Source organism: Hemiscyllium ocellatum, chromosome 18 (assembly GCF_020745735.1).
Source record: "Hemiscyllium ocellatum isolate sHemOce1 chromosome 18, sHemOce1.pat.X.cur, whole genome shotgun sequence".
NCBI classification, from domain to species: domain Eukaryota; kingdom Metazoa; phylum Chordata; class Chondrichthyes; order Orectolobiformes; family Hemiscylliidae; genus Hemiscyllium; species Hemiscyllium ocellatum.
Genome location: NC_083418.1, coordinates 50,404,098 through 50,428,517, shown reverse-complemented (window position 1 = coordinate 50,428,517; position 24,420 = coordinate 50,404,098). Strand labels below are relative to the sequence as shown.

At 44.0% G+C, this 24,420-nt stretch overlaps 1 protein-coding gene across 1 annotated transcript in view; it reads right to left on the bottom strand.

Annotated features, from left to right (window-relative positions):
* deaf1 (DEAF1 transcription factor) overlaps positions 1 to 24,194 on the bottom strand; it is a 73,500-nt gene extending 49,306 nt beyond the window's left edge. Inside the window, exons 1-3 of the mRNA XM_060838530.1 lie at positions 24,013 to 24,194; positions 19,579 to 19,673; positions 442 to 571 (exon numbers count right to left, since the gene is read on the bottom strand). Coding sequence (XP_060694513.1) covers positions 442 to 571; positions 19,579 to 19,673; positions 24,013 to 24,130 — 343 coding nt within the window. The 5' untranslated portion in view covers positions 24,131 to 24,194. The remainder of the gene's footprint in view (positions 1 to 441; positions 572 to 19,578; positions 19,674 to 24,012) is intronic.
* Between the last annotated feature and the right edge of the window lie 226 nt (positions 24,195 to 24,420).

Sequence of the window (24,420 nt, the reverse complement as noted above, 5' to 3'; positions counted from 1 at the left end):
TATTAAGTTTGTAATGAAGGGGGCATGAGTTGCAGAGTCAGAGAGAGGTAGTTCAAGGTGATCTTGAAGACATAAAATCTGAGTTGTTTAAAAAAAGACAGGTACTGCCCATGAATAGGAAATCAATCACATTTAATCTTAAATCATAATCTCCAAGGAGTGCTCCTTTCCATGCATGATTTGGTATTTTCATGGTATTTTTTAATGTATAATTTCAGTTACATCACACTGTAGACTTTTGCTATATATTCTGTGTCTTACAATTGTGAAATCCACAACCACCTGATGAAGTCAAAGCACTCCGAAAGCTAGTGCTTTCAATTAAACTTGTTGGACTATAACCTGGTGTATGATTTTTAACCTTTCCATGCAGTTCTCCTGGAAAATCAATCCCACAGCAAGCACTCCTTCTACTGAGAAGTGAGCAGCATAGGACATTACCTGGAGTGATAGGTGCACTGGGTGTTTTCAGCCCAGTAGTTTCCACAATGCTTCCATCCGTGTGAACTACTATTAGGGTTGCTTTGTCGGTAGGGAGTCCTTCTCCAATCTGAAGTGTAGTTCTTCCCGACTGAGAAAAATCAAAATAAACAACATTTGAGCAGGGAATCTCAAACTGCAACGCTACGGAATTCTGTCCCTTGCATTGCAGCAACTGGATAAAAAATAATTAAACTACATATGTTAAAATTGAAAATCACTTAAAATGTCAGCTACTGAAAGTAACAGATACAGCATGTGAGTGCTGAAAGTAAATGGGTGTTGTGTTACTGAAACTGTAACCTTTTTGATTGCTATTTTATAAATTTCGATGAATTTGATGTATCAAAATTTGACTCATCAAAAACATCTGTCACCTTTGGTTTTAGATTTATTATTTTGCTTTCCCCTTTCTTTGTTTTTGGGCAAATCTGTGCATCAACAAAGAACAAAAGAACAAAGAAAATTACAACACAGGAACAGGCCCTTCGGCCCTCCAAGCCTGCACCAATCCAGATCCTCTATCGAAACCTGCCACCTATTTTCTAAGCAACTGTATCCTTTTACTCCCTGCTTATTCATGTATCTGTCTAGATACATCTTCAATTATGCTACTGTTCCCACCCCTACCATTTCTGCTGACAATGCGTTCCAGGCACCCACCACCCACTGCGTGAAGAACTTTCCATATCTCCCCTAAACTTTTCCCCTCTCATTCTGAACTTGAGATCCCTAGTAACCGAGTACTCTACACTGGGAAAAAGCTTCTTGCTCTCCACCCAGTCTATACCTCTTATGATTTGGTAGACCTCAATCAGGTCCCCCCTCAACCTCCGTCTTTCTAATGAAAATAATTCTAATCTAGTCAATTTCTCTTTATAGCTAGCACCCTCCATAGCAGGCAACATCCTAGTGAACCTCCTCTGCACCCTCTCCAAAGCATCCACATCTTTTTGGCAATGTGGCAACCAGAACTGCATACAACATTCTAAATGTGGCCAAACCAAAGTCTTATACAACTGTAACGTGACCTGCAAACTCTTGTACTCAATACCCCATCCGATGAAGGAAAGCATGCCATATGCCTTCTTGACCACTCTATTGACCTGCATTGCCACCTTCAGGGAACAATGGACCTGAACACCCAGATCTCTCTGTACATCAATTTTCCCCAGGATGTTTCCATTTACTGTATAGTTCACTGTTGAATTGGATCTTCCGAAATGCATTACCTTGCATTTGCCCAGATTGAACTCCATCTGCCATTTCTCTGCCCAACTCTTCAATCTATCTATATTCTGCTGTATTCTCCGACAGTCCCCTTCACTATCTGCTACTCCACCAATCTTAGTGTCATCTGCAAACTTGCTAATCAGGCAACCTACACCTTCCTCCAAATCATTTATGTTTATATATCACAAACAACAGTCATCCCAGCACAGATGCCTGTGGAACACCACTGGTCACAGGTCTCCATTTTGAGAAACTCCCTTCCACTACTACTCTCTATCTCCTGTTGCTCAGCCAGTTCTCTATCCATCTAGCTAGAAACCCCATGCAACTTCACCTTCTCCATCAGCCTATCATGGGGAACCTTATCAAACGCCTTACTAAAGTCCATGTAAATGACATCCACATCTCTTCCCTCATCAATCAACTTTGTCATCTCCTCAAAGAATTCTATTAGATTTGTAAGACATGACCTTCCCTGCACAAAATCATGTTGCCTATCACTGATAAGTCCATTTTTTTCCATTTATGAATATATCCTATCCCTCAGTGGCTTCTCCAGCAGCTTCCCTACCACTGACATCAAGCTCAAAGGTCTGTAATTACCTTGATTATCCCTGCTACCCTTCTTAAACAAGGGGACAAGATTAGCAATTCTCCAGTCCTCTACAATCTGACCTGTGTCAAAGGATGCTGCAAAGATATCTGTTAAAGCCCCAGCCATTTCCTCTCTCACTTCCCTCAGTAACCTGGGAAAGATCCCATCCGGACCTGGGGACTTGTCCACCTTAATGCCTTTTAGAATACTCAACACTTCCTTCCTCCTTATGCTGACTTGACCTAGAGTAATCAAGCATCTATCCCTAACCTCAACATCCGCCATGTCCCTTTCCTCAGTGAATGCAAATGCAAAGTACTCATTAAGAATCTCACCCATTTTCTCTGACTCCACACATAACTTTCCTCCTTTGTTCTTGAGTGGGCTAGCCCATTCTCTGGCTACCCTCTTGCTCCTTATGTATGAATAAAAGGCTTTGGGATTTTCCTTAACCCTGTTTGCTAAGGATATCTCATGATCCCTTTTAGCCCTCTTAATTTCTCATTTCACATTGGTCCTATAATCCCAATATTCTTCCAAAGCTTCATCTGTCTTCAGTCGCCTAGACCTTATGTATGCATCCTTTATCCTTTTAGCTAGTCTCAATTTCACCTTTGATCCATGGTTCCTAACCTTTCCATTTCTATCCCTCATTTTCACAGGAACATATTTCTCCTAAACTCTAATCAACCTCTCTTTAAAAGCCTCCCACATGTCGAATGTGTACTTACATTCAAACAGCTGCTCCCAAGCCACATTCCCAAGCTCCTGCTTAATTTTGGTATAGTTGACGTTCCCCCAGTTTAGCACTCTTCCTTTAGAACCACTCTTGTCTTTGTCCATGGGTATTCTAAGACTTATGGAATTTTGATCACTATTCCCAAGGTAATCCTCCACTGAAACTTCAACCACCTGGACGGGCTCATTTCCCAACACCAGGTCCAATTTGGCCCCCCTCCCAAGTTGGACTATTTACATTGAGTCATAGAGATGTAACAGTATGGAAACAGCATGGACTATTTACATTGAGTCATTGAGATGTAACAGCACGGTCCAACCCATCCATGCCGACCAGATATCCCAACCCAATCTAGTCCCAACTGCCAGCACGCGGGTCATATCCCTCCAAACCCTTCCTATTCATATACCCATCAAAATGCCTCTTAAATGTTGCAATTGTACCAGCCTCCGCCACATCCTCTGGCACCTCATTCCATACATGTACCACCCTCTGCGTGAAAAAGTTGCCCCTTAGGTCTCCTTTATATCTTTCCCCTCTCACCCTAAACTTATGTACATACTGCTCAAGAAAACCCTCTTGGATGCTCCTTACAAATTCTGCTCCATCCAGACCTCTAACACTAAGTGAATCCCAGTCAATGTTGGGAAAATTAAAATCTCCTATCACCATCACTCTATTGCTCCTACATCTTTCCATGATCTGTTTACATATTTGTACCTCTATCTCACGTTTGCTGTTGGGAGACCTGTAGTATAGCCCGAACATTGTTACCGCACCCTTCCTATTTCTGAGCTCTGCCCATATTGCCTCACTGCTCGAGTCTTCTATTGTGCCCTCCTTCAGCACAGCTGTGATATCTTCTTTGACCAGTAGTGCAACTCCTATACCCCTTTTACCTCCCCCTCTGTCCTGCCTGAAGCATCGATATCCTGGGATAATTAGCTGCCAATTATGCCCTTCCCTCAACCAAATCTCAGTAATAGCAATAACATCATACTCCCAGGTACTAATCCAAGCCCTGAGTTAATCTGCCTCACTTACCATACTTCTTGCATTAAAACAAATGCACCTCAGACCACCAGTCCCTTTGCGTTCATCATCTGCTCCCTGCCTACTCTTCCCCTTTGTCACGCTGACTACATTATCTATTTCTTTATGAGCTTTAGTTACTCCCTCTTTCCTGTCCACTAACCTCCTCATTTGGTTCCCATCCCCATGACATTAGCTTAAACCTTCCCCAACAGCGTTAACAGAAGCACCCCTAAGGACACTGGTTCCTGTCTGTAGACCGTCCAATTTGAAATAGTCCCATCTCGCTCAGAACCAGTCCCAATGTCCCAAAAATCTGAACCACTCCCTCCTGCCCATCTCTCAACCACTCATTCATTCAGCTTATTCCATCATTCCTACCCTGACTAGCACATGGCACTGGTAGCAATCCTGAGATTACTACCTCTGAGGTCCTACTTTTTAACTTGGTTCCTAATTCCCTAAATTCTGCTTGTAGAACCTCATCCCATTTTTTTACCTATATCATTGGTGCCTATATGCACCACAATAACTGGCTGTTCACTATCCCACTTGAAAATTTTCTGCAGCTGATCCAAGACATCCCTGACCCTGCACCTGGGAGGCAACATACCATTTGGGAGTCTCGTTTTCGACCATAGAACCGCCTATCTACTCCCCTTACAATTGAATCCCCTATGAGTATAGCCCTTTCACACTCTTTTTCCCACCCTTCTGAACAGCAGAGCCAGCCACAGTGCCATGAACCTGGCTACTGCTGCCTTCCCCTGGTGAGCCATTTCCCCGAACAGTATCCAAAATGGTATACCTATTTTGGAGGGACGTTACTGCAGGGGACACCTGAATTGTCTTCCTGCTCTTTCTCTGCCATTTGGTCACCCATGATTCAGCCATTCACATCTTTTCCAAAACACTCCTATTGTTTCTTTACTTGTCCCATTACCACACTCTCTAGTCTTGCACTCAGAAGCCTCTTGGTGTTTCATTTCTCCTGCCCTCCATCTTATGACAGAACTTAATTTTGTTTCTTCTTCCCCATCCCCTATTCATTTGCTTAAAACCTACCAGTCCCAACTAATGGGAAGTAGTGTCATAATACTAATGCACTGGACTAGTACTGCAGAGGCTGTAGTCAATGGGACCGTGGTTTGAACACTATCAGCTGAAATATAAAAATCAATTAATAAATCTGAAATTATAAAATATTATTGTAAATGTAGAAACACTGCCAATTGTTATTAAAAACATCTGTTTAAAGTTCTGCTTCAGGGAAAGAAATCTGCCATCCTTACCCAGTCTGACCCACACATGAACACAGACCAACAGCAACATGCTTGCCTTTTAACTTGCCTCTGAAATGGCACAGCATGTCACTCAGTTGTGTCAGACACTAAAATGGCAAAAATGAATAAAACTGGATAGGCTACTCGGCCCTGTCTACGCATCAGAAATCACAGCAACAAACATCCTTGTCTAATCCTGCAAAGCCCTGCATACTTCTGGATGCCTGTGCGAAGTTTGAGAGGGAAATCTCACAGACTAGTCAAATAACAGCCTGATGTGGTCATGCTCATGGAATTATACCTTAAAGACACCAACATCACTATCATCATCCCTGGGTGAGTGTTCGAATCTAACAGAAGGACAGACGTAACAGAACAGGGCAAAGTGGACATACAGTCGGGAGGGAGTTGCTGTTGGGACTCCTAAATATTGACACCAGGCCTTGAAGTTTCATACATTACAGCAAGTATGGAGAAACAACCTTATTGCTGTTTACCACCTACCACACCACCCTTTCAGTTGACCAATCAATATTCTTCAAATTTTCCTCCTAGTGGAAGAACCACAAAAATACCAGGGACACAGAATGTACTCTGGGTGGGTAAGTTAAATGTGTATCACCAAGATTAGCTCAAAATAGATCTTAATACATTGGCTTGAGTTCTCAAGGACGTAGATATTAAATAGCCCTGTAGCAGGTGCTGAGGGAAGTTACAAAAGGGAAAATCCAATAACATCACTCTTGCCAATTTACCTACCCATGACAGCATCAGAAGCAGCGGCAACTGCAGAGTCATTATTGAGGAAATAAGTATTTTCTTCACTCAAGGATTTGAGTACAGGACCAAGGATGTCTTACTGCAAGTTTACAGGGCCTTGATCAGATTACACTAGTGTACAGTTTTGGCTTCCTTATATAAGGAACAATGATCTTGCTATCGGGGAAGTGCAGCAAAGGTTTACCAGCCTGATGTCTGGGATGTCAGGACTGACATGTGAGGAGAGGTTGAATTGGTTAGGATTATATGCGCGAGCGTGCAGAAGATTTAGGCAGAGAATATTATAGAAACCAATAAAATTCTAACAGGACTAGAGAGGGTAGATGCAGGAATGATGCTCCCAATCGCGAGTGAGTCCAGAACCAGGGTCACTGTCTAAGGACATGAGCTAAACCATTTAGGACTGAGGTAAGGAGAACTTTTATCACCCAGACAGTGATGAGCCAGTAAAATCTGCAACCATAGAAAGCAGTTATGGCCAAAATATTTTATGATTTCAAGAAGGATCAAAGCACATGGAAGAAAAACAAGACTATTATTGAGTTGGATAATCAACAATGATCATATTCAAATGTCACAGCAATCCCGAAAGGCAGAATGGTCAATTTATGCTCCTTTGTTCCATGTTTCACACAGAGAACACCCTCCATTCAGTTGTATGGCATTATCAAAGTGCTAAGTAGGATAGACTTTACATAAAATATTAAACCTGAACATCCACATGGGAACTGAGAGCAATCGGCAGTACCAAAATTGTATTCAAACACGATCTGTAACCTCATGGCCTTGTATTACCATTATCATCCAATCATAAATAACCCTAGTTCAATGAATGGTACAGGAGGGAATTCCAGCAAAAGATATTCCTAAACATGAACAGTTAATCTGCTGAACCATGCCAAGTAATGCAAGTATCAGTGGAATGCCTTGACGTCACAAGAAACAGATCCCATCCAAGCTCTGACATCCTCCCACATTTAGCAGTGAATGGTGGTGGACTATTAAACCAAATATACATATTCTCAACAATGGGGAACCCAGCAAACTAATACAAAAAAACAAGGCTGAAATGTGCACTTCCACAGAATAGAGTGGAATGAGTCGATTCAAATCCACAATTAGCTCATTGGCAGAAAACAGAGGCAAATGGTCAGTGAATGTTTTTCAAATGATGCTCCACTATGCTAAGATTGGGTCCCTTGCTGACTGTGCTACATATTTATGCTGAGACTTAGATGTGGGAGGCATGGTTGGGAAATTTACAGACAACACAGAAATTGGCCTTGATATTGAAAAATGACTGTTTACTGCAGAGAGATATTAATGAGTTTTAAAAGATTTGTAGCTCAGGTTGAGGTTCTGGATGTAAGTTTGCTCGCTGAGCTGGAAGATTTGTTTTCAGACATTTTGTCACCATACTAGGTAACATCTTCAGTGAGTCTCTGGGGAAGCACTGGTAGTATGGGCTGCTTTTTATTTGTGTGTTTAGATTTCCTTGGGTTGGTGATGTCATTTCCTGTGGTGAACAAACAGCTCTGCCAACCATCTACCCCAAACTTTGGGAATGCTACATGGGTGACACCTCTTTTTTAGATTAGATTAGATTAGATTAGATTACTTACAGTGTGGAAACAGGTCCTTCGGCCCAACAAGTCCACACCGACCCGCCGAAGCGCAACCCACCTATAACCCTACATTTACCCCTTACCTAACACTACGGGCAATTTAGCATGGCCAATTCACCTGACCCGCACATCTTTGGACTGTGGGAGGAAACCGGAGCACCTGGAGGAAACCCATGCAGACACGGGGAGAACGTGCAAACTCCACACAGTCAGTCACCTGAGTCGGGAATTGAACCCAGGTCTCAGGCGCTGTGAGGCAGCAGTGCTAACCACTGTGCCACCGTGCCGCTCACGAAACAAATAAATTAGAGGAAACCTTCAAGACCATCAATAATACCCTTACTGGCATAAAATTCACTAAAACGAGGAGGAAAACAACAATAGACTGCCATTCCTAGATGTCGCAGTAAAACAAACTGCCAATGGGGAACTTCAAAAAGGAAAATAACACATATGGACCAAATACTGAACTACAGAAGCAATCATCCCAACATCCGTAATCGAAGCTGCATTAGAACATTATTTCAATGAGCCACCACATACTGCAGCACAGAAGAACTACGAAGAGCAGAGGAAAATCACCTATACAGTGTATTAAAAAAGAACAGGTACCCAATTAACACAGTCTGCCGATTTCTCAGCAACAAACCTAAACAAGCAGACAAAACACGTCCAGAAACCCTAGCCACTCTCCCCTACATCAAAGACATTTTGGAAATGACTGCCAGACTACTCAGACCTCTTGGCAACATGGTAGCCCACAAACCCACCAACAGACTAAAACAGCAGCTAAAGAACTTGAAAGACCCCACACAGACAACAAGCTAAACTAATGCCATTTACAAAATACCTTGCAAGAATTATAACAAACACTACACTGGATAAACAGGTGGAGAACTGGCCACCAGAATACATGAACATCAACTAGCCACAAAATGACATGACCCACACTCACTAGTATCCTCACATACAGATAAGGAAGGTCACCACTTCGACTGGGACAACACATCCATCCTAGGACAAGCCAAACAGAGATATGTATGAGAATTCCTAGAAGCATGGCATTACAACCGGAACTCTATCAAGAAACATGTTGACTTGCATCCCATTTATCACCCCCTGAGAAAAAGAACAGGAAATTACATCACCACAGGAAATGAAATCACCAACCCTAAACACATAAATAAAAAGCAGACCATACCACCAATGCTTCCCTGGAGGCTCACTGATGATGTTACCTAGTATGGTGAGGAAACGTTGGAAAACAAACTTTCAGCTCAGGGAGCAAACCTACATTCAGATATCAATGGTTTGGTTGAACGTGTAGAAAACTGACAATGGAATTCAATCCGGATAAGTGAAATGTTACACATTTAGCGAGAGCAAACAAAGCAAAAGGGAGGATTTTGAGAAGAGTACAAGAAGTGACAGAATTTGGGCTGCATTACACAAGTCCTTGAAGATGGCCGCACAGAGGTAGCTAGGTTGTGAAGGCTAAATATGGGATGCTTTCCTTCATTAGATGAGGTACGAAATACAAGAGCAGGGATTTAAAGTTGAAACTATACAAGGAACTGTTCAGACCACAACTGGATTGATGTGTACAGGGCTGATCAGCACATTGTACAAAGGATATAATTACTCTAGACAGACTACACACAGCTCTACAAGAAAGCAGCCAGGATTTGAAAATTGCAGTCAAAAAGCATGGCGCTAGAAAAGCAGAGTCGGTCAGGCAGCATCTGAGAAGCAGCAGAGTTGACGTTTCGAGCATAAGCTCTTCATCAGGAATGTTGGGAGGGGGGGGTCCCAAGGACGCTGAGAAGTAAATGGAAGTGGGGTATGGCTGGAGGTAAGGTCGCTGGGAATATGATAGGTAGTTGAAGGTGGGGTGTGATGGTGATAGGTTGGAGTGGAGGGTGGAGCGGATAGGTGAGAAGTAAGATGGACAGGTGGGATAGTTCAAGAGGGCGGTGCCAAGTTGGAGGTTTGGATCTGGGATAAGGTGGGGGGAGGGGAGATGAGGAAACTGATGAAATCAATATTGATCCCCATGTGATTGAAGGGTCCAAAGGTAGACGATGTTCTTCCTCCAGGTGTCGGGCCGCTAGGATTTGGCAGTGGAGGAGGCCCAGGACATGTATGTGCTCAGTGGAGTGGGAAGGGGAGTTGAAGTGTTCAGCCACAGGACGGTGAAGTTGATTGGTGCACGTGTCCTAGAGATGTCCTCTGAAACGTTCCGCCGCTTGGCGTCTTATCTCTCCAATGTACAGGATGCCACATTGAGAGCAATGGACACCGTAGATGAGGTATTTGGAGGTGCAGGAAAATCTCTGCTGGATATGGAGGGATCCTTTGGGGCCTTGGGTGGAGATGAAGGGGGAGGTGTGGGCTGAGTAAAAACTGGATAGATTTGTTTACATTTAAACACAGCAGACTGAAGGGTGATTTAATCGAGGTGTACAAAATAACAAGGGGCTTTGATAGAGAGAACAGGGAAGACCTGTTTTTCCTAGCAGTACTGTCAATTACTAAGGGACAAACATTTAAAGATGATTGCTAGTAGGATTAGAGAATACACAAGAAGAAAAAATTTTCACCGAGAGGTGGTGAATGTCTGGAACTCACTGCCTGAGGGTGGAAACTTCAACTCATTTCAAAGAAATCTAGATCTGTATGTGGAGCACTGTAACCTCCAAGGTCTTGGATCAGTGCTAGTAAGTGAAATTAGAATGGCTAGCTCGTTTATTCAGCCAGTGCAGACACAATAGGCTGAATAACGTTTCTATGGTTCTATGGCCTTCAGCCAGAAGTGAAGAGTGGATGATTCATCTCAACCACTGCTGGAAGCCCCCACTATCACAGGCGTCAAGTGTTCACCAATCTGATTCATTCCATGTGAATTAAAAATTGGTTAAAGGCAGTGGATACTGCAAAGTGCTACAAGCCCCGAGAATATTCCAAACATGGTACTGAAGATCTGGGTGCCAAAACTAGCCATTTTCCTAGCCAAGATGTTCCAGCGCAGATAAAATATTAGCATCTATCTGGCAATGTGAAAGTTCGCCCACGCATGTCCTGTGAAAATGCTGTGCAAATATTACCTGGTCAAATACTGCGCTACAAGTCTAATCTTGATCAGGATGGGAAGGGATCACTGACACAATCAAGCAGTACTTGCTCAGCAATAACCTGCTTACTGATACTCAGTTTTGACTTGCAAAGGTTCATTCAGCTCCTGACTACGTTACAGCCTTGTCTCAAGAGCAAAGAACTAAATTCCAGAGGTGAGGTGCAAGTGTCAGGCATTGATATCAAAGCCATATTTGACTGAGGGTGGCAACAAAGTGCCCAAGAAAATTGGAGGCAATAAAAATCAGGGGAAAACTCTTCACTGCCTGTAGTAATACAGAGAACAAAAAATATAACTGTGGTTGTTACAAAAGCTCCTCAGGATAGTGCCCTAGGGTAAACCATCTTCAGCTGCTTCAGTAATTTCCTTCTTCCATTATCAGGTAGAAGTGGGAATGTTCACTGATTGCTCAATATTCAAGACTCTCTGATACTGAAAGCTAGTTTTCTGCCTGTTTGTCCAATGTAGTGTTTGTTACTGCTCTTGCAAGGTATTTTGTAAATGACATTAGTTTAGCTTGTTGTCTGTATGGGGTCTTTCTAGCCACAAAAAGACATGACACACTCTCACTAGTATCCTCACACACACACATTTGAGGAAGGACACCACTTTGACTGGGACAACATGTCCATCCTAGGACAAGCCAAACAAAGACACGCACAAGAATTCCTCAAAGCATGGCATTTCAACCAGAACTCTATCAACAAACACATCGACTTGGACCCCATTTACCACCCTCTGAGAAAAGGAACAGGAAATGTCATCACCAATCCGAGGAAACCTTAACACATAAATAGAAAGCGGGTCACTAACACCAGTTCTTCACTAGAGGCTCACTGATGATGTTACCTAGCATCGTGATGAAACATCTGAAATTGAACTTCCCAGCTCAGCAAGAAAACTTACATACATTAAAAAAAGGGGAAAAAAGGCATATAATTATAGGTCAGTTAGCTTGACCTAAGTAGTAGGGAAAATGCTATAGCCAAATATAAAAGATTTATTAGCAAAACACTTGGAAAACAGTGACCAGGAGGTCCAGAACCAGGGGTCACAGTCTAAGGATATGGGGTAAGACACTTAAGCCCACAGAGTGGTGAATCTTTGGAGTTGTTGAGGCCGGAACAGTGAATGTTTTCAAGAACAAGTCAAATATAGTTTTTAGGGTTAAAGGGTATGGGGAGAAAGCAGGAACAGGGTATTGAGCTGGATGATCAGTCACGATCATAGTGAATGGTGGGGCAGGCTTGAAGGCCCAGTGGCCTACTTCTACTCCTACCTTCTATGACAGAGTAGCAATCTGTAACTAGTGGAATGCCATAGGAATCATGCTAGGGGCACAATTATTTACAATATTTATCAATATTAATCATTTAGATGACAAAAGTAAATGTACTGTAGCCAAATTTATGGATGACACAAAAATAGGTGGGAAGGCACAAGTGGGTGACAATGTTACAAAGAGGCTGCAGAAATATATAGATAGGTGAGGTAAGTGGGCAACAACTGGGCAGATGGAACATAATGAGAGAAAGTCTGAGGTTGTTCACTTTGGTGGGTAGAAATGACCCCAGTTGTATATCACATCAACAAATCACAGTGTTCTTTGAGCAATATGTCTGTCACAAGTCTGCTGCAATGCTCCAGTGAGGCTTCACACAAGCTGGAACAATAGCATCTCATCTTCCTCTTGGGACCCTGCAGTCTTCAGGTCCCAATGTCACAATAAAGAATTTTAGAGCTTGAAGATCTCCTTTACCCACTTTCAGACCCAAGACCCTCTGATAACGTGGACTGCTTTCAACACAGCCAACCCAATTTCACCTACGCATGGTCCCCCATTATCAGTTTTTCTTGCTCTCTGGTAAACTATCATTCATCTTTTTGCCTACAACGTGTCTCTCTCTCTCTTTCTGGGCTCCATCCCCAAATATCTGCTCACTCATATTCTCCCCACACCTTCTTCAGCATAGACCACCCTTTCCTAGCTACTATCATTTCAAAACTCAAAACTTCAACCCTGCTTTCTCTCCACAACTGCTGTCAGACCTATTGAATTTCTCCATCAATTTCTGATTTTGTTCAAGAATCTTACGGAGTCTTGTCAGGGTAGATGTAGAAAGGTTCGAGTATTTAGTGAGGTCTGCAGATGCTGGAGATCAGAGCTGAAAATGTGTTGCTGGTTAAAGCACAGCAGGTCAGGCAGCATCCAAGGAATAGGAAATTCGACGTTTTGGGCCAGAGCCCTTCATCAGGAATGAGGAGAGGGTGCCAGGCAGGCTAAGATAAAAGGTAGGGAGGAGGGACTTGGGGGAGGGGCGATGGAGATGTGATAGGTGGAAGGAGGTCAAGGTGAGGGTGATAGGCCGGAGTGGGGTGGGGGCGGAGAGGTCAGGAAGAGGATTGCAGGTTAGGAGGGCGGTGCTGAGTTCAAGGGAATCGACTGAGACAAGGTCGGGGGAAGGGGAAATGAGGAAACTGGAGAAATCTGAGTTCATCCCTTGTGGTTGGAGGGTTCCCAAGCGGAAGATGAGGCGCTCTTCCTCCAACCGTCGTGTTGTTATGTTCTGGCGATGGAGGAGTCCAAGGACCTGCATGTCTTCGGTGGAGTGGGAGGGACAGTTAAAATGTTGAGCCACGGGGTTGTTGGGTTGGTTGGTCCGGGCGTCCCAGAGGTGTTCCCTGAAGCGTTCCGCAAGTAGGCAGCCCGTCTCCCCAATATAGAGGAGGCCACATCGGGTGCAGCGGATGCAATAGATGATGTGTGTGGAGGTGCAGGTGAATTTGTGGCGGATATGGAAGGATCCCTTGGGGCCTTGGAGAGAAGTAAGGGAGGAGGTGTGGGCACAAGTTTTACATTTCCTGCGGTTGCAGGGGAAGGTGCCGGGAGTGGAGGTTGGGTTGGTGGGGGGTGTGGACCGGACGAGGGAGTCACGAAGGGAGTGGTCTTTGCGGAATGCTGATAGGGGAGGGGAGGGAAATATATCCCTGGTGGTGGGGTCCGTTTGGAGTTGGCGGAAATGACGGCAGATGATGCGCTGTATACGGAGGTTGGTGGGGTGGTAGGTGAGAACCAGTGGGGTTCTGTCTTGGTGGCGGTTGGAGGGGCAGGGCTCAAGGGCGGAGGAGCGGGAAGTGGGGGAGATGCGGTGGAGGGCATCGTCGATCACGTCTGGGGGGAATCTGCGGTCCTTGAAAAAGGAGGCCATCTGGGCTGTACGGCATTGGAACTTGTCCTCCTGGGAGCAGATGCGGCGGAGACAAAGGAATTGGGAATATGGGATGGAGTTTTTACAGGGGGCAGGGTGGGAGGAGGTGTAGTCCAGGTAGCTGTGGGAGTCAGTTGGTTTATAGTAGATGTCTGTGTTGAGTCGGTCGCCCGAGATAGAAATGGAAAGGTCTAGGCAGGGGAGGGAGGAGTCTGAGACAGTCCAGGTGAATTTGAGGTCGGGATGGAAGGTGTTGGTAAAGTTGATGAACTGTTCAACCTCCTCGTGGGAGCATCCATCCCATATTCCCAATTCCTTCGTCTCCGCCGCATCTGCTCCCAGGAGGACCAGTTCCAATACCGTACAGCCCAGATGGCCTCCTTTTTCAAGGACCGCAGATTCCCCCGAGACGTGATCGACGATGCCCTCCACCGCATCTCCTCCACTTCCCGCTCCTCCGCCCTTGAGCCCCGCCCCTCCAACCGCCACCAAGACAGAACCCCACTGGTTCTCACCTACCACCCCACCAACCTCCGTATACAGCGCATCATCCGCCGTCATTTCCGCCAACTCCAAACGGACCCCACCACCAGGGATATATTTCCCTCCCCTCCCCTATCAGCGTTCCGCAAAGACCACTCCCTTCGTGACTCCCTCGTCGGGTCCACACCCCCCACCAACCCAACCTCCACTCCCAGCACCTTCCCCTGCAACCGCAGGAAATGCAAAACTTGCGCCCACACCTCCTCCTTTACTTCTCTCCAAGGCCCCAAGGTATCCTTCCATATCCGCCACAAATTCACCTGCAACTCCACACACATCATCTATTGCATCCGCTGCACCCGATGTGGCCTCCTCTATATTGGGGAGACGGGCCGCCTACTTGCGGAACGCTTCAGGGAACACCTCTGGGACGCCCGGACCAACCAACCCAACCACCCCGTGGCTCAACATTTTAACTCTCCCTCCCACTCCACCGAAGACATGCAGGTCCTTGGACTCCTCCATCGCCAGAACATAACAACACGACGGTTGGAGGAAGAGCGCCTCATCTTCCGCCTGGGAACCCTCCAACCTCAAGGGATGAACTCAGATTTCTCCAGTTTCCTCATTTCCCCTCCCCCGACCTTGTCTCAGTCGATTCCCTTGAACTCAGCACCGCCCTCCTAACCTGCAATCCTCTTCCTGACCTCTCCGCCCCCACCCCATTCCGGCCTATCACCCTCACCTTGACCTCCTTCCACCTATCACATCTCCATAGCCCCTCCCCCAAGTCCCTCCTCCCTACCTTTTATCTTAGCCTGCCTGGCATCCTCTCCTCATTCCTGATGAAGGGCTCTGGCCCGAAACGTCGAATTTCCTATTCCTTGGATGCTGCCTGACCTGCTGTGCTTTAACCAGCAACACATTAGATGTAGAAAGGTCATTTCCCCTTGTGGGAGAGTCTAGGTCCAGTCAGCATAATCACAGAATAAGGAGCTGCCTATATAAGACAGAGATGAGGAAAAATTCCTTCTTCAGGACAGTAGTGATTCTGTAGGATTGTGTACCACAAAGGGCCGAAGAGGCTGGATCATTAAGTATATTCAAAGTTGATATAGACAGATTTACAATCAGTAAATCAATCAAGGGTTATGGGGAAAAGCAGGAAAATGAAGTTGAGGATTATCACAGCAGCCATAACCTCACTGAATGGCAGAGCAGACTCAATGGTTTTTAACAGCCTACTTCCGCTTCCATGTCCTATGGTCTTATAGGCCTCAGCCGACATGATGTTCAGGTTTCTATGTTTTCTTAAGAATGCTTTTCTGTGAAGCCTCAAGGATATAATCTCCAATGCTAACATCTAATGGTCTAAGTGTCAAGAAAAGCCAGAAATGTCGAAGTCCTGAGCCTGAGAGGATGCTAATGTGACTCTTTATGATTTACAGCATGTCCTCAGTCCAAAGTCTGGGTTGTTAAGACTGGACCTTTAGGCTTTTAATGAAAATTGCATTGCACTGTATTGGAATAATTGATGCCTGACAGTAAAACATTCAGCATCAGTATCAGGATCTCCCAGGCTAGAACAAGGTTCCCTGTACTCTTCCCCAGGGGCTCCTGACTGCACCTGGGACAATTCTTCCTAGTCTCATATCAACATCCCTTTTTACCTCTTGGCTATTTCCAAGAGATTTTCAGCCATCTGCCATAGAATTTTGCAGCAGAAAGAAAAGTCATTAATTCCTCCATTTGTACTTGATACCTTTTGAAATTTTAAATTTTTCAAATATTTATCCAAATGCCTTTCAAGAGATTACTTCCAAATTGCTTTTCTCCACTTCTGGCTAGACGTTCCATGTGGTAACAAACTTTTACATTTTAAAAAAGTTTCACTGTTTGCTATTTTTGGCATGAATTAGATTGTTGTCACTTATTTATTTCTTCACTAGTTCTTTATTCTCACAATATCATCATCATTGATATTTATTGTGTCTCCTTAGCTGCCCTGAACAGTAAAATTCTTTCCTTCAGCTATTTATCCAATTCCCTTCAAAACAGTATTATTGAACTTTCGTCTATTGTGTTCTCAGGCAGTACACTCTAAGTCACACCAACTCAGTGTGTATCAAAAGAAATTTGTTCTTTTGTAAGTTATTTTAAATATATGACATCTGGTTAGTGATCCTCCTATCACTGGAAACAACTTCTGCTTGCCAACCATGTCAAATCCCTCCTACTTTGAACACTTTGTTCAAATCACCCCTCATCTTATTCGCTTCTCCTGTTTCTCAAAAGCATTCATATTACTGTATTCTGAAATTGTGAAGTATGTAAAGTGTACACCAGAGCTTAATTTGGTAAACTCTAATTTGGTAAACACAGCCAAAGTATGTACAGCACTCTCACATTGATGAGATAAATAATCTGTTAACCTGTTTTGGTGATGCTGTTCAAGGTAACTGGAAAACTGTTGGGATCCAGACTGTCAAGATTAAGATAGGAGGGATTTAAATCACTTCACAACGATAGAAAAACATTGGGACAAAAAGTTGTTTGTTCTATGTCAAAAAGAGTGGAAACGTAGTCACCTAAGCCAGATGCGAATAATGTGAAAGTTCTGCGGGTGGGAAGGAGAGATGAGCAGATGAAAATTAAATCTGGGAATCAGCCATAAAGCAGGCAGCAAGATAGGAGCAAGAACTTTGTAGTCATATCAAGGAGGAGATAGAGACCAAACCAGTATATAAAGAAATTATAAGTGAACAAGTCAATTATTTAAATAGAGAGAACTTCATTTTATCTAATACCTTTAACAAACTCATGTCATCCAAAACAATTTCACAGCCAATCAAGAATTGCAATGACATAGCAAACATGGCCACCTCCAGCCTCCTGCTGGTCTGTCTTTAATTCCAGCAAGTGCAATTTGTTTTGTCTCTAACCAATCTGTGGCTAGCAAGATTCCATAAACAGCAATGAAATAATGATCAAATAATTTGCTCTTAATGCAGTTTGTAAAGGAATAAATATTGACTGTGACATTAGGTAGACCTCCTATGCTCTCCTTCAAATAGTGCCAGATTATTTTTACATCCTTTGAGAGTGCAGATGAGACTTCAGTTCAAACTATCAAAAAGACCTTGACTCAAAATGCACAGCATTCATTCAATACTCCCTCTCTGACATTGCAGCACTCCTTCAAATACTGCTCGAGTCCAGTGTTCCTTCAGTATTGCCTCTCCAAGTCCTGCATTCCCACAGTACTACCTGAGTCTAATGTTCCAGCAGTATTACCCTATGATAGTGCAGTGCTCCCTCAGTATCGATCCTTTGAGAGTCTTGTGTATGACTCCTGTGATGGTGCAGGACTCCCCATACGCACTAAAAGATTTACACGTGGGACGTGAACATCGCTTGCTGGCAACACTGAAAATTTCAGTCTGAATTTTGGATTATGTCTCTCAAGTGAGACTTGAACCAACAGCCTCCTGATAACAGAAGTAACAGTACTATCTCTGAACCATGGCTAACATTGACAGAAATCCAACTGTCAGAAATAGAATCATTGTGACATATACTATTCCAATACACAATAGATTTAAACTGATATAAAAACATGGGATATGCAAGACACAAAAACAAAAATTTCTAGATAAACTTAGCATATTTGGCTGTATTTGTGGGGAGAAAACAGTATTAACGTTTTGGGTCAAGTGTCTTCATCAGAACTGATAGCAACTTGGAAGAAGTAGTATTTATGCAGAAGGAGGAGGGGTAAGAGGTGAAAAACTGAATGGATAGATGGAAACATAGAAAAAGAGAGATATGAAAGTGGTAGACAGATAAATAATTGTTGATTGTAAGTCAGGACAGAAGAGAATCTGAATAAGTGATGAGAGTTAAGAGGAGGAGAAAATGGGCATGGTGTGCTGAAAGTAATCCATGTCATCACAAGACCAGAGATTAGGGTAGGTAAAAAAAAATGATAGAACACAATCAAGCTCAAATGTTATTTGATTTAATGTTGATTCCTAAACACTGCAGTATCCCCATGTGAAAGATGAGATGCTGAGCCTCACGGAAGCACTGCAGCAGATAGATACGTTGGCATGGGAACACAGTGGTGTGTTGAAGTGGCAGGCAACTGGAAGCCCAGGATCATTTTTACAGACAAAACAAAGGTGTTCTGCAAAGCAGTCACCCAGCCTAGAGGGCATAGGTTTAAGGTGAGAGGGAAAAGATATAAGAGAGACCTAACAGTCAACGTTTTCACACAGAGGGTGGTATGTGTATGGAGTGAGCTGCCAGAGGAAGTGATGGAGGCAGGTACAATTGTAACATTTAAAAGGCATTTGGATGGGTATAGGTAGGGTTAGGAGGGATATGGGTCGGGTGCTGGCAGGTGGGACTAGATTGGGTTGGGATATCTGGTCGACATGGACAGATTGGACCGAAGGGTCTGTTTCTATGCTGTACATCTCTAGGAATCTATGACTCTTTTGTTCGCGTTTCATTTGGTAATATTGTAAACAAATTCTGTTTTGTTTAAAACTAAGTGGTTGACCAGCTGCATCACTCCTGTAATATCTGCATTACACCTACTTAAAAGAACCAGCAAAGTGAGGGTCTGGGCCACTTTCTTGAAATGTTTTGAGGGGGTCTGGCCTGGGTCCATAACAGAGTAAATCGCTGCTTCACCTGGGACATATTGCTGAGGCCTTAGTAAGGAGCAGGTAAACAGAGAAGTGTTACATCTTCTGTGATTGCTTTTTAAGGTGCTGTGGGGTTGAGGGAAGATGTTGGGAGTGGAGGAGGCATGGACCAGGATGTCCCTGGGGAATGGACCCTGTGGAATGCCGACAAGGAAGGAGAAGGAAATACATGGCTGGTCATGACATCTCACTGGAGGTAATAGAAATGGTAGCTTATGGTCCTCATGGCTAATGGGATATGTAAGACTACATATGAGTAAATGAAACTACTTACCAGTACATGCTCTGATATGGAGGCATTCGCAACAGACGTTGTAAAAACATTGTCCGCAGGTCCAGTCATATTGCCCACAGTCACCGTTGTCACTTCTGGAACCCAGAAACCAGGGAAAATAAACTATTAACTGTTTTCCCCACCAGTAAAAATAATGTGCATAATTCTTCCAAGTATCAGAAATCATTAAATATTCCACACTGATGGTGCACCGTGTATCCCATCTCAGAGTTTGAAATGCTTCTTGTTTCTTGCTGTACTGTCAAGTCAGTTTCAACTGAAATATTGACATATTCCCAGGAGCTACACAAACCTGTCCACTTCCGCAGAACATTGACACATACTGGATGCCCTAACTCATGTATTACTGACAAACTCCTGGGACTTCCCAAACCATTCCATTCCATCAGAACATCAAGCACACTCTAGAGAGAAGACCAACTCACTCCCAGGAATATTGGGAGATTTCCACAACTAGGTTCTTCTCCATTTCCCATCCCACATCTTGAACTGACTTTCTCCCCTTCTTGTGAGAATATCATGTTGCCAGGAGTCATGGGAATCTTAACATTGATACAATACAGAAGCAGAAGTAGGCCATATAGCTCTTCAAAACTGATTCAATAGAATCAGGCTGGTCATTTAACACCGCAGAAAATGTGTTGCTGGTTAAAGCGCAGCAGGTCAGGCAGCATGCAAGGAACAGGAAATTCGACGTTTTGGGCTAGCTTTAGCCCGAAACGTCGAATTTCCTGTTCCTTGGATGCTGCCTGACCTGCTGCGCTTTAACCAGCAACACATTTTCAGCTCTGATCTCCAGCATCTGCAGATCTCACTTTTTACTCGAACATTTAACACAGCAACCTATTCCTACTTTCCATTCATAACCTTTGATTCCTTTAGCCTTAAGAACAATATTTAACTTGTTCTTGCAAACATTTAGCATTTTGGCCTCAACTGCTTCCTGTGGCAAAGAATTCCACAGTCTCACCACTCCCTCGGTGAAGAAATGTCTCATCTCAGATCTAAATGGCCTATGAACCCTTGTTCTGGACTCCCCGAACATAAGAAACATCTTTCCTGCACTTAACTTGTCTAGTCCTGTTAGAATTTTACAGGTTTTACAAGTTTGCCCTGTATTCTTCTCAACTCCAGTGAATATTGTCCTATCTGATCTAGTCTCTCTGCATATATCAGTCCTGTCGTCTCATGGATCAGTCTGGTAAGCCTTTGGTGTACTCCCTCCATAGCCAGAACATTCTTCCTCAGAATAGGAGACCAAAACTGCACCCAGTACTCCGGGTGTAATCTCATCAAAGTTCTGCACAATTGCAGTAAGACATCCCTGCTCCTGTACTCAAATCCTCTCACTATGAAGGTCAATAAACCATTTGTCTTCTTCACTGGCTTACATTTAATGAATGGTGTAGGAGGACATATACCTCTCCCCTTTCCTAATCTATATTGTATTAGCACTTAATATTAGCACTTAAATTATACAAGAAACATACAGGCTATGTTCCCCACACATCAACTAAACAGAGTAGCAACCTGCCCCCATATCCTAGCACTTACCTACCTCTGGGCTTAGAATTACCGAAGAGTCCCAAAAAGGTGGGTGCATTAAACAAAACACAAATGAAATGTTCCATTCTCTGTGATATTTCCAACCTTTCGTGAAATGTGAATGCCGGAGACTATTTGTGATCAAGATGAATTCAGAATCGAGAACAGATGTAGATTTTTACCTTAGGAATCAGTGACAATGATCAGCCAGCACAATCCATTTTTAATACATTTTTGTGATGTTGGATATCACTAAAGGACACACATTTAATATGCTCTTGAACTGTATTCTTTGAACGTCTGCAGGCAATATGATGCAACTACATCCAGTGCTGTTAGGGGGTTGCAGGATTTTGACCCACTGACAAAGAGTGTCAACAAAGGATAACGTGTGGTTTGAAGCCAAACTTACAGATTCTGGTGTTCCCATGCATCTGCTGCCCTATATTGCCAAATAAGTGTCACTTGATGAGAGGAAAAATGTACCTTCCATTATTTTACTGATTGAGAGTAAACCAATAATAGTAATTAGTCAAGAGTAGATTTTATATAATCATGAAATCCCTGGAGTGAGGAAAGAGGCTATTTGGCCCATTGAGTTACACTGACCCTCTGAAGAACATCCCACCCTATCCACATAACCCTATATCATGGCTAATCCACCAAGCCAGTATATCCCTTGACAATGCAGGGCAGTGTAGTGTGGCCAATCCGTTTAACCAGCGCATCTTTGAACTGTGGGAGAAAACTGGAGCACCTGGAGGAAACCCAGTGAAACATGGGGAGTAGTGCTAACCACCGTACCATCCTGCTTTTTTTTAACCCAGCTACATTTGTTCTGCCTCTTTTACCCAGGTATATTCTTTCCACAATTTTCCTATTTTTGAGTAGATGCCAATGTTGTGGATGTCCTGAATAGCTTGACTTGGCACATGGTTTATCCTGGAGTCAGGACATGGTCAGGAACTTATAGGCTTTGCTGGCCTTGTGTATTCAACCATTTCTGAATCAAATTGGCTGGCATCTGTGATGATGGAAAACTAAGGAGGAGGTGGAGACAGTTCATCGTTCAGCACTTCTTGTTGAACATGGTCGCAAACACTTAAACTTTTTTTCCCGTCATGCTGGGTTCTAACATCTCTGATGGGTCAACCCTGCTGGTATGACAGGATTACCTAGGAAAGGTGATGAAAGATACTGGAGCATTGGCTATTGACAATTCTGTGACAGTAACTATGTCAAGCTGTTACATGACTAATCCGTGGGACAGACCTCCCAACTTTGGCATTAGTGTTGAATTGTTAGTCAGGATTATGCATGGTTGTCATCACTATGAGTTTGACACAACTAAGTGGAGAGCTCAATCATCTCATTGGACAGTGAAAACCCAAGCAGGCTGCTGTGTCAGATATAGGCTCAGACCAGGTAAGCATAGTAGCTAATCTTTCTCAAAGGACATTAATGACCTAAAGAAATTGAACTAACATGAAAACAATTTGAGAGCCATAAGATTTGGGATACTTTTCTGTCATGAGAATGCATCAAACACACAATTTCTCTGGTTCAGAAAAATAGATTGATTATATAGTGGTAAAATACAGTTAAAACATTCTCGTCACTTCTAATCAACCAGTCAAGATTGTGTGAATGGTCAGTGACTCCAGTTAGTCAGTGAAGCCAGACCAGGTATTCAAATTGCTGTTGATCTGAACAAATTTCTGTGACTCCTTGGTCCAGTGTTTAGCGTCCTCACCAGTCAGAGAGTTCAGTGCCAATCTTAGAAGCTGAGCAGTGACAGGTCTGGCTAAATGTTGAAACACACAATAACAGAAATTTCTACAGAAAGTCAGCAGATCTGACAGCATCTGTGGAAAGAAACAGTTAATGTTTCCAGTGCTGCGACCCTTCATCAGAATGTTTTGGGACTCAAAATGTTAACTCTGTTTTACATTTTAATTCTGTTCTTTGTTTTATTTTACCAGTTAAATGTTGTTTGGGTGGTCACCTTGGAATGTTAAGGCAGGAAAAATTCAATTCAGCAAATTTTGCAATAACGATTCGGGGTCACGAGTGAAGAAAACACTCTGAACCAGAAAACAAAGGAACTTCAATCTGTCGTGAGTTTTGAGAATTGTGGGAGGTAGTGAATTATAGACATCAGACAACTTCAAAGCTTTTTGCTACCAATACAATCAGCCTAGTGTGTGTAGCAGTCCCTCAAAAAAAAGGATGATGACAGCTCAAGGCAAGAACTTGCATAAGCCTTTTAACACAGGGGGATCTAACCACTCAACCTCAATCTCCCAGCCCAACCCAATCCACAGATCCTGATATTCCCTATCCCACACCCTCCCACGAGACTACATCCCCATTCAATAAGATCATTACCATTCTGTTTGCTTCAAAATTTCACATTCTCATCTACCCCGATCATCTCCCGCAGCCCAACCCTTACCCCAGAATCACAGCCAGAACCCACTGCACCCCCCCCTTACCCCCTGCTCCAACTTACACACCTTCCCTCCTCACAAAACCTTTACTCCCCAACCACTTTCCCCATATCTCCCATCCTGCTGCCAATGATCTATTTTCGTTCAGCTAGGTGATTCCATCACCTTTAAACTACAGACAGACAACAAGAATAATTCCGTTTGGATCGAGTGGACAGCTGTTAAGCCGAGCCCCTTCGGGCCTGATCGGCTCCTCTCGGATTTTAATGTCGCCTCCCGAGCCTAAACGGCCGGTTGTTGCCTCTGCAGCTTCATTTAATTTTATTTATTGTTTCATGAACTGCAGAGCCCGGCCGGCACTTTTAATTTTTATTTATATCCAGCCGCTCCTCCCCTCCCCCTCCCTAACCGCACTTGCCTGCGAAGCCGCCCTCGTCCGTACTCGGCAGTTGCTCGGCAATGTCGATCTGTTCTTCCCCCATCACCGAAACCGCCGTCACTTCAGGCGACTCCATGCCGATTCCCTTCGCTTCCATCGTCCTCTCGCCGAGCGGCGACCGGCCACTGCCGAACCTTCCCGTAAGCCCGAGTGAGGCCGAACCTTCCCGCCGGCTCGAGTCGCCCGAGTGAGGCCGAACCTACCCGCCGGCTCGAGTCACCCGAGTAAGGCCGAACCTTCCCGCCGGCTCGAGTCGCCCGAGTGAGGCCGAACCCTCCCGCCGGCCCGAGTCCCGCCGACTGAGGCCGAACCCTCCCGCCGGCCCGAGTCCCGCCGACTGAGGCCGAACTTCCCGCCGGCTCGAGTCGCCCGAGCGAAGCCGAACCC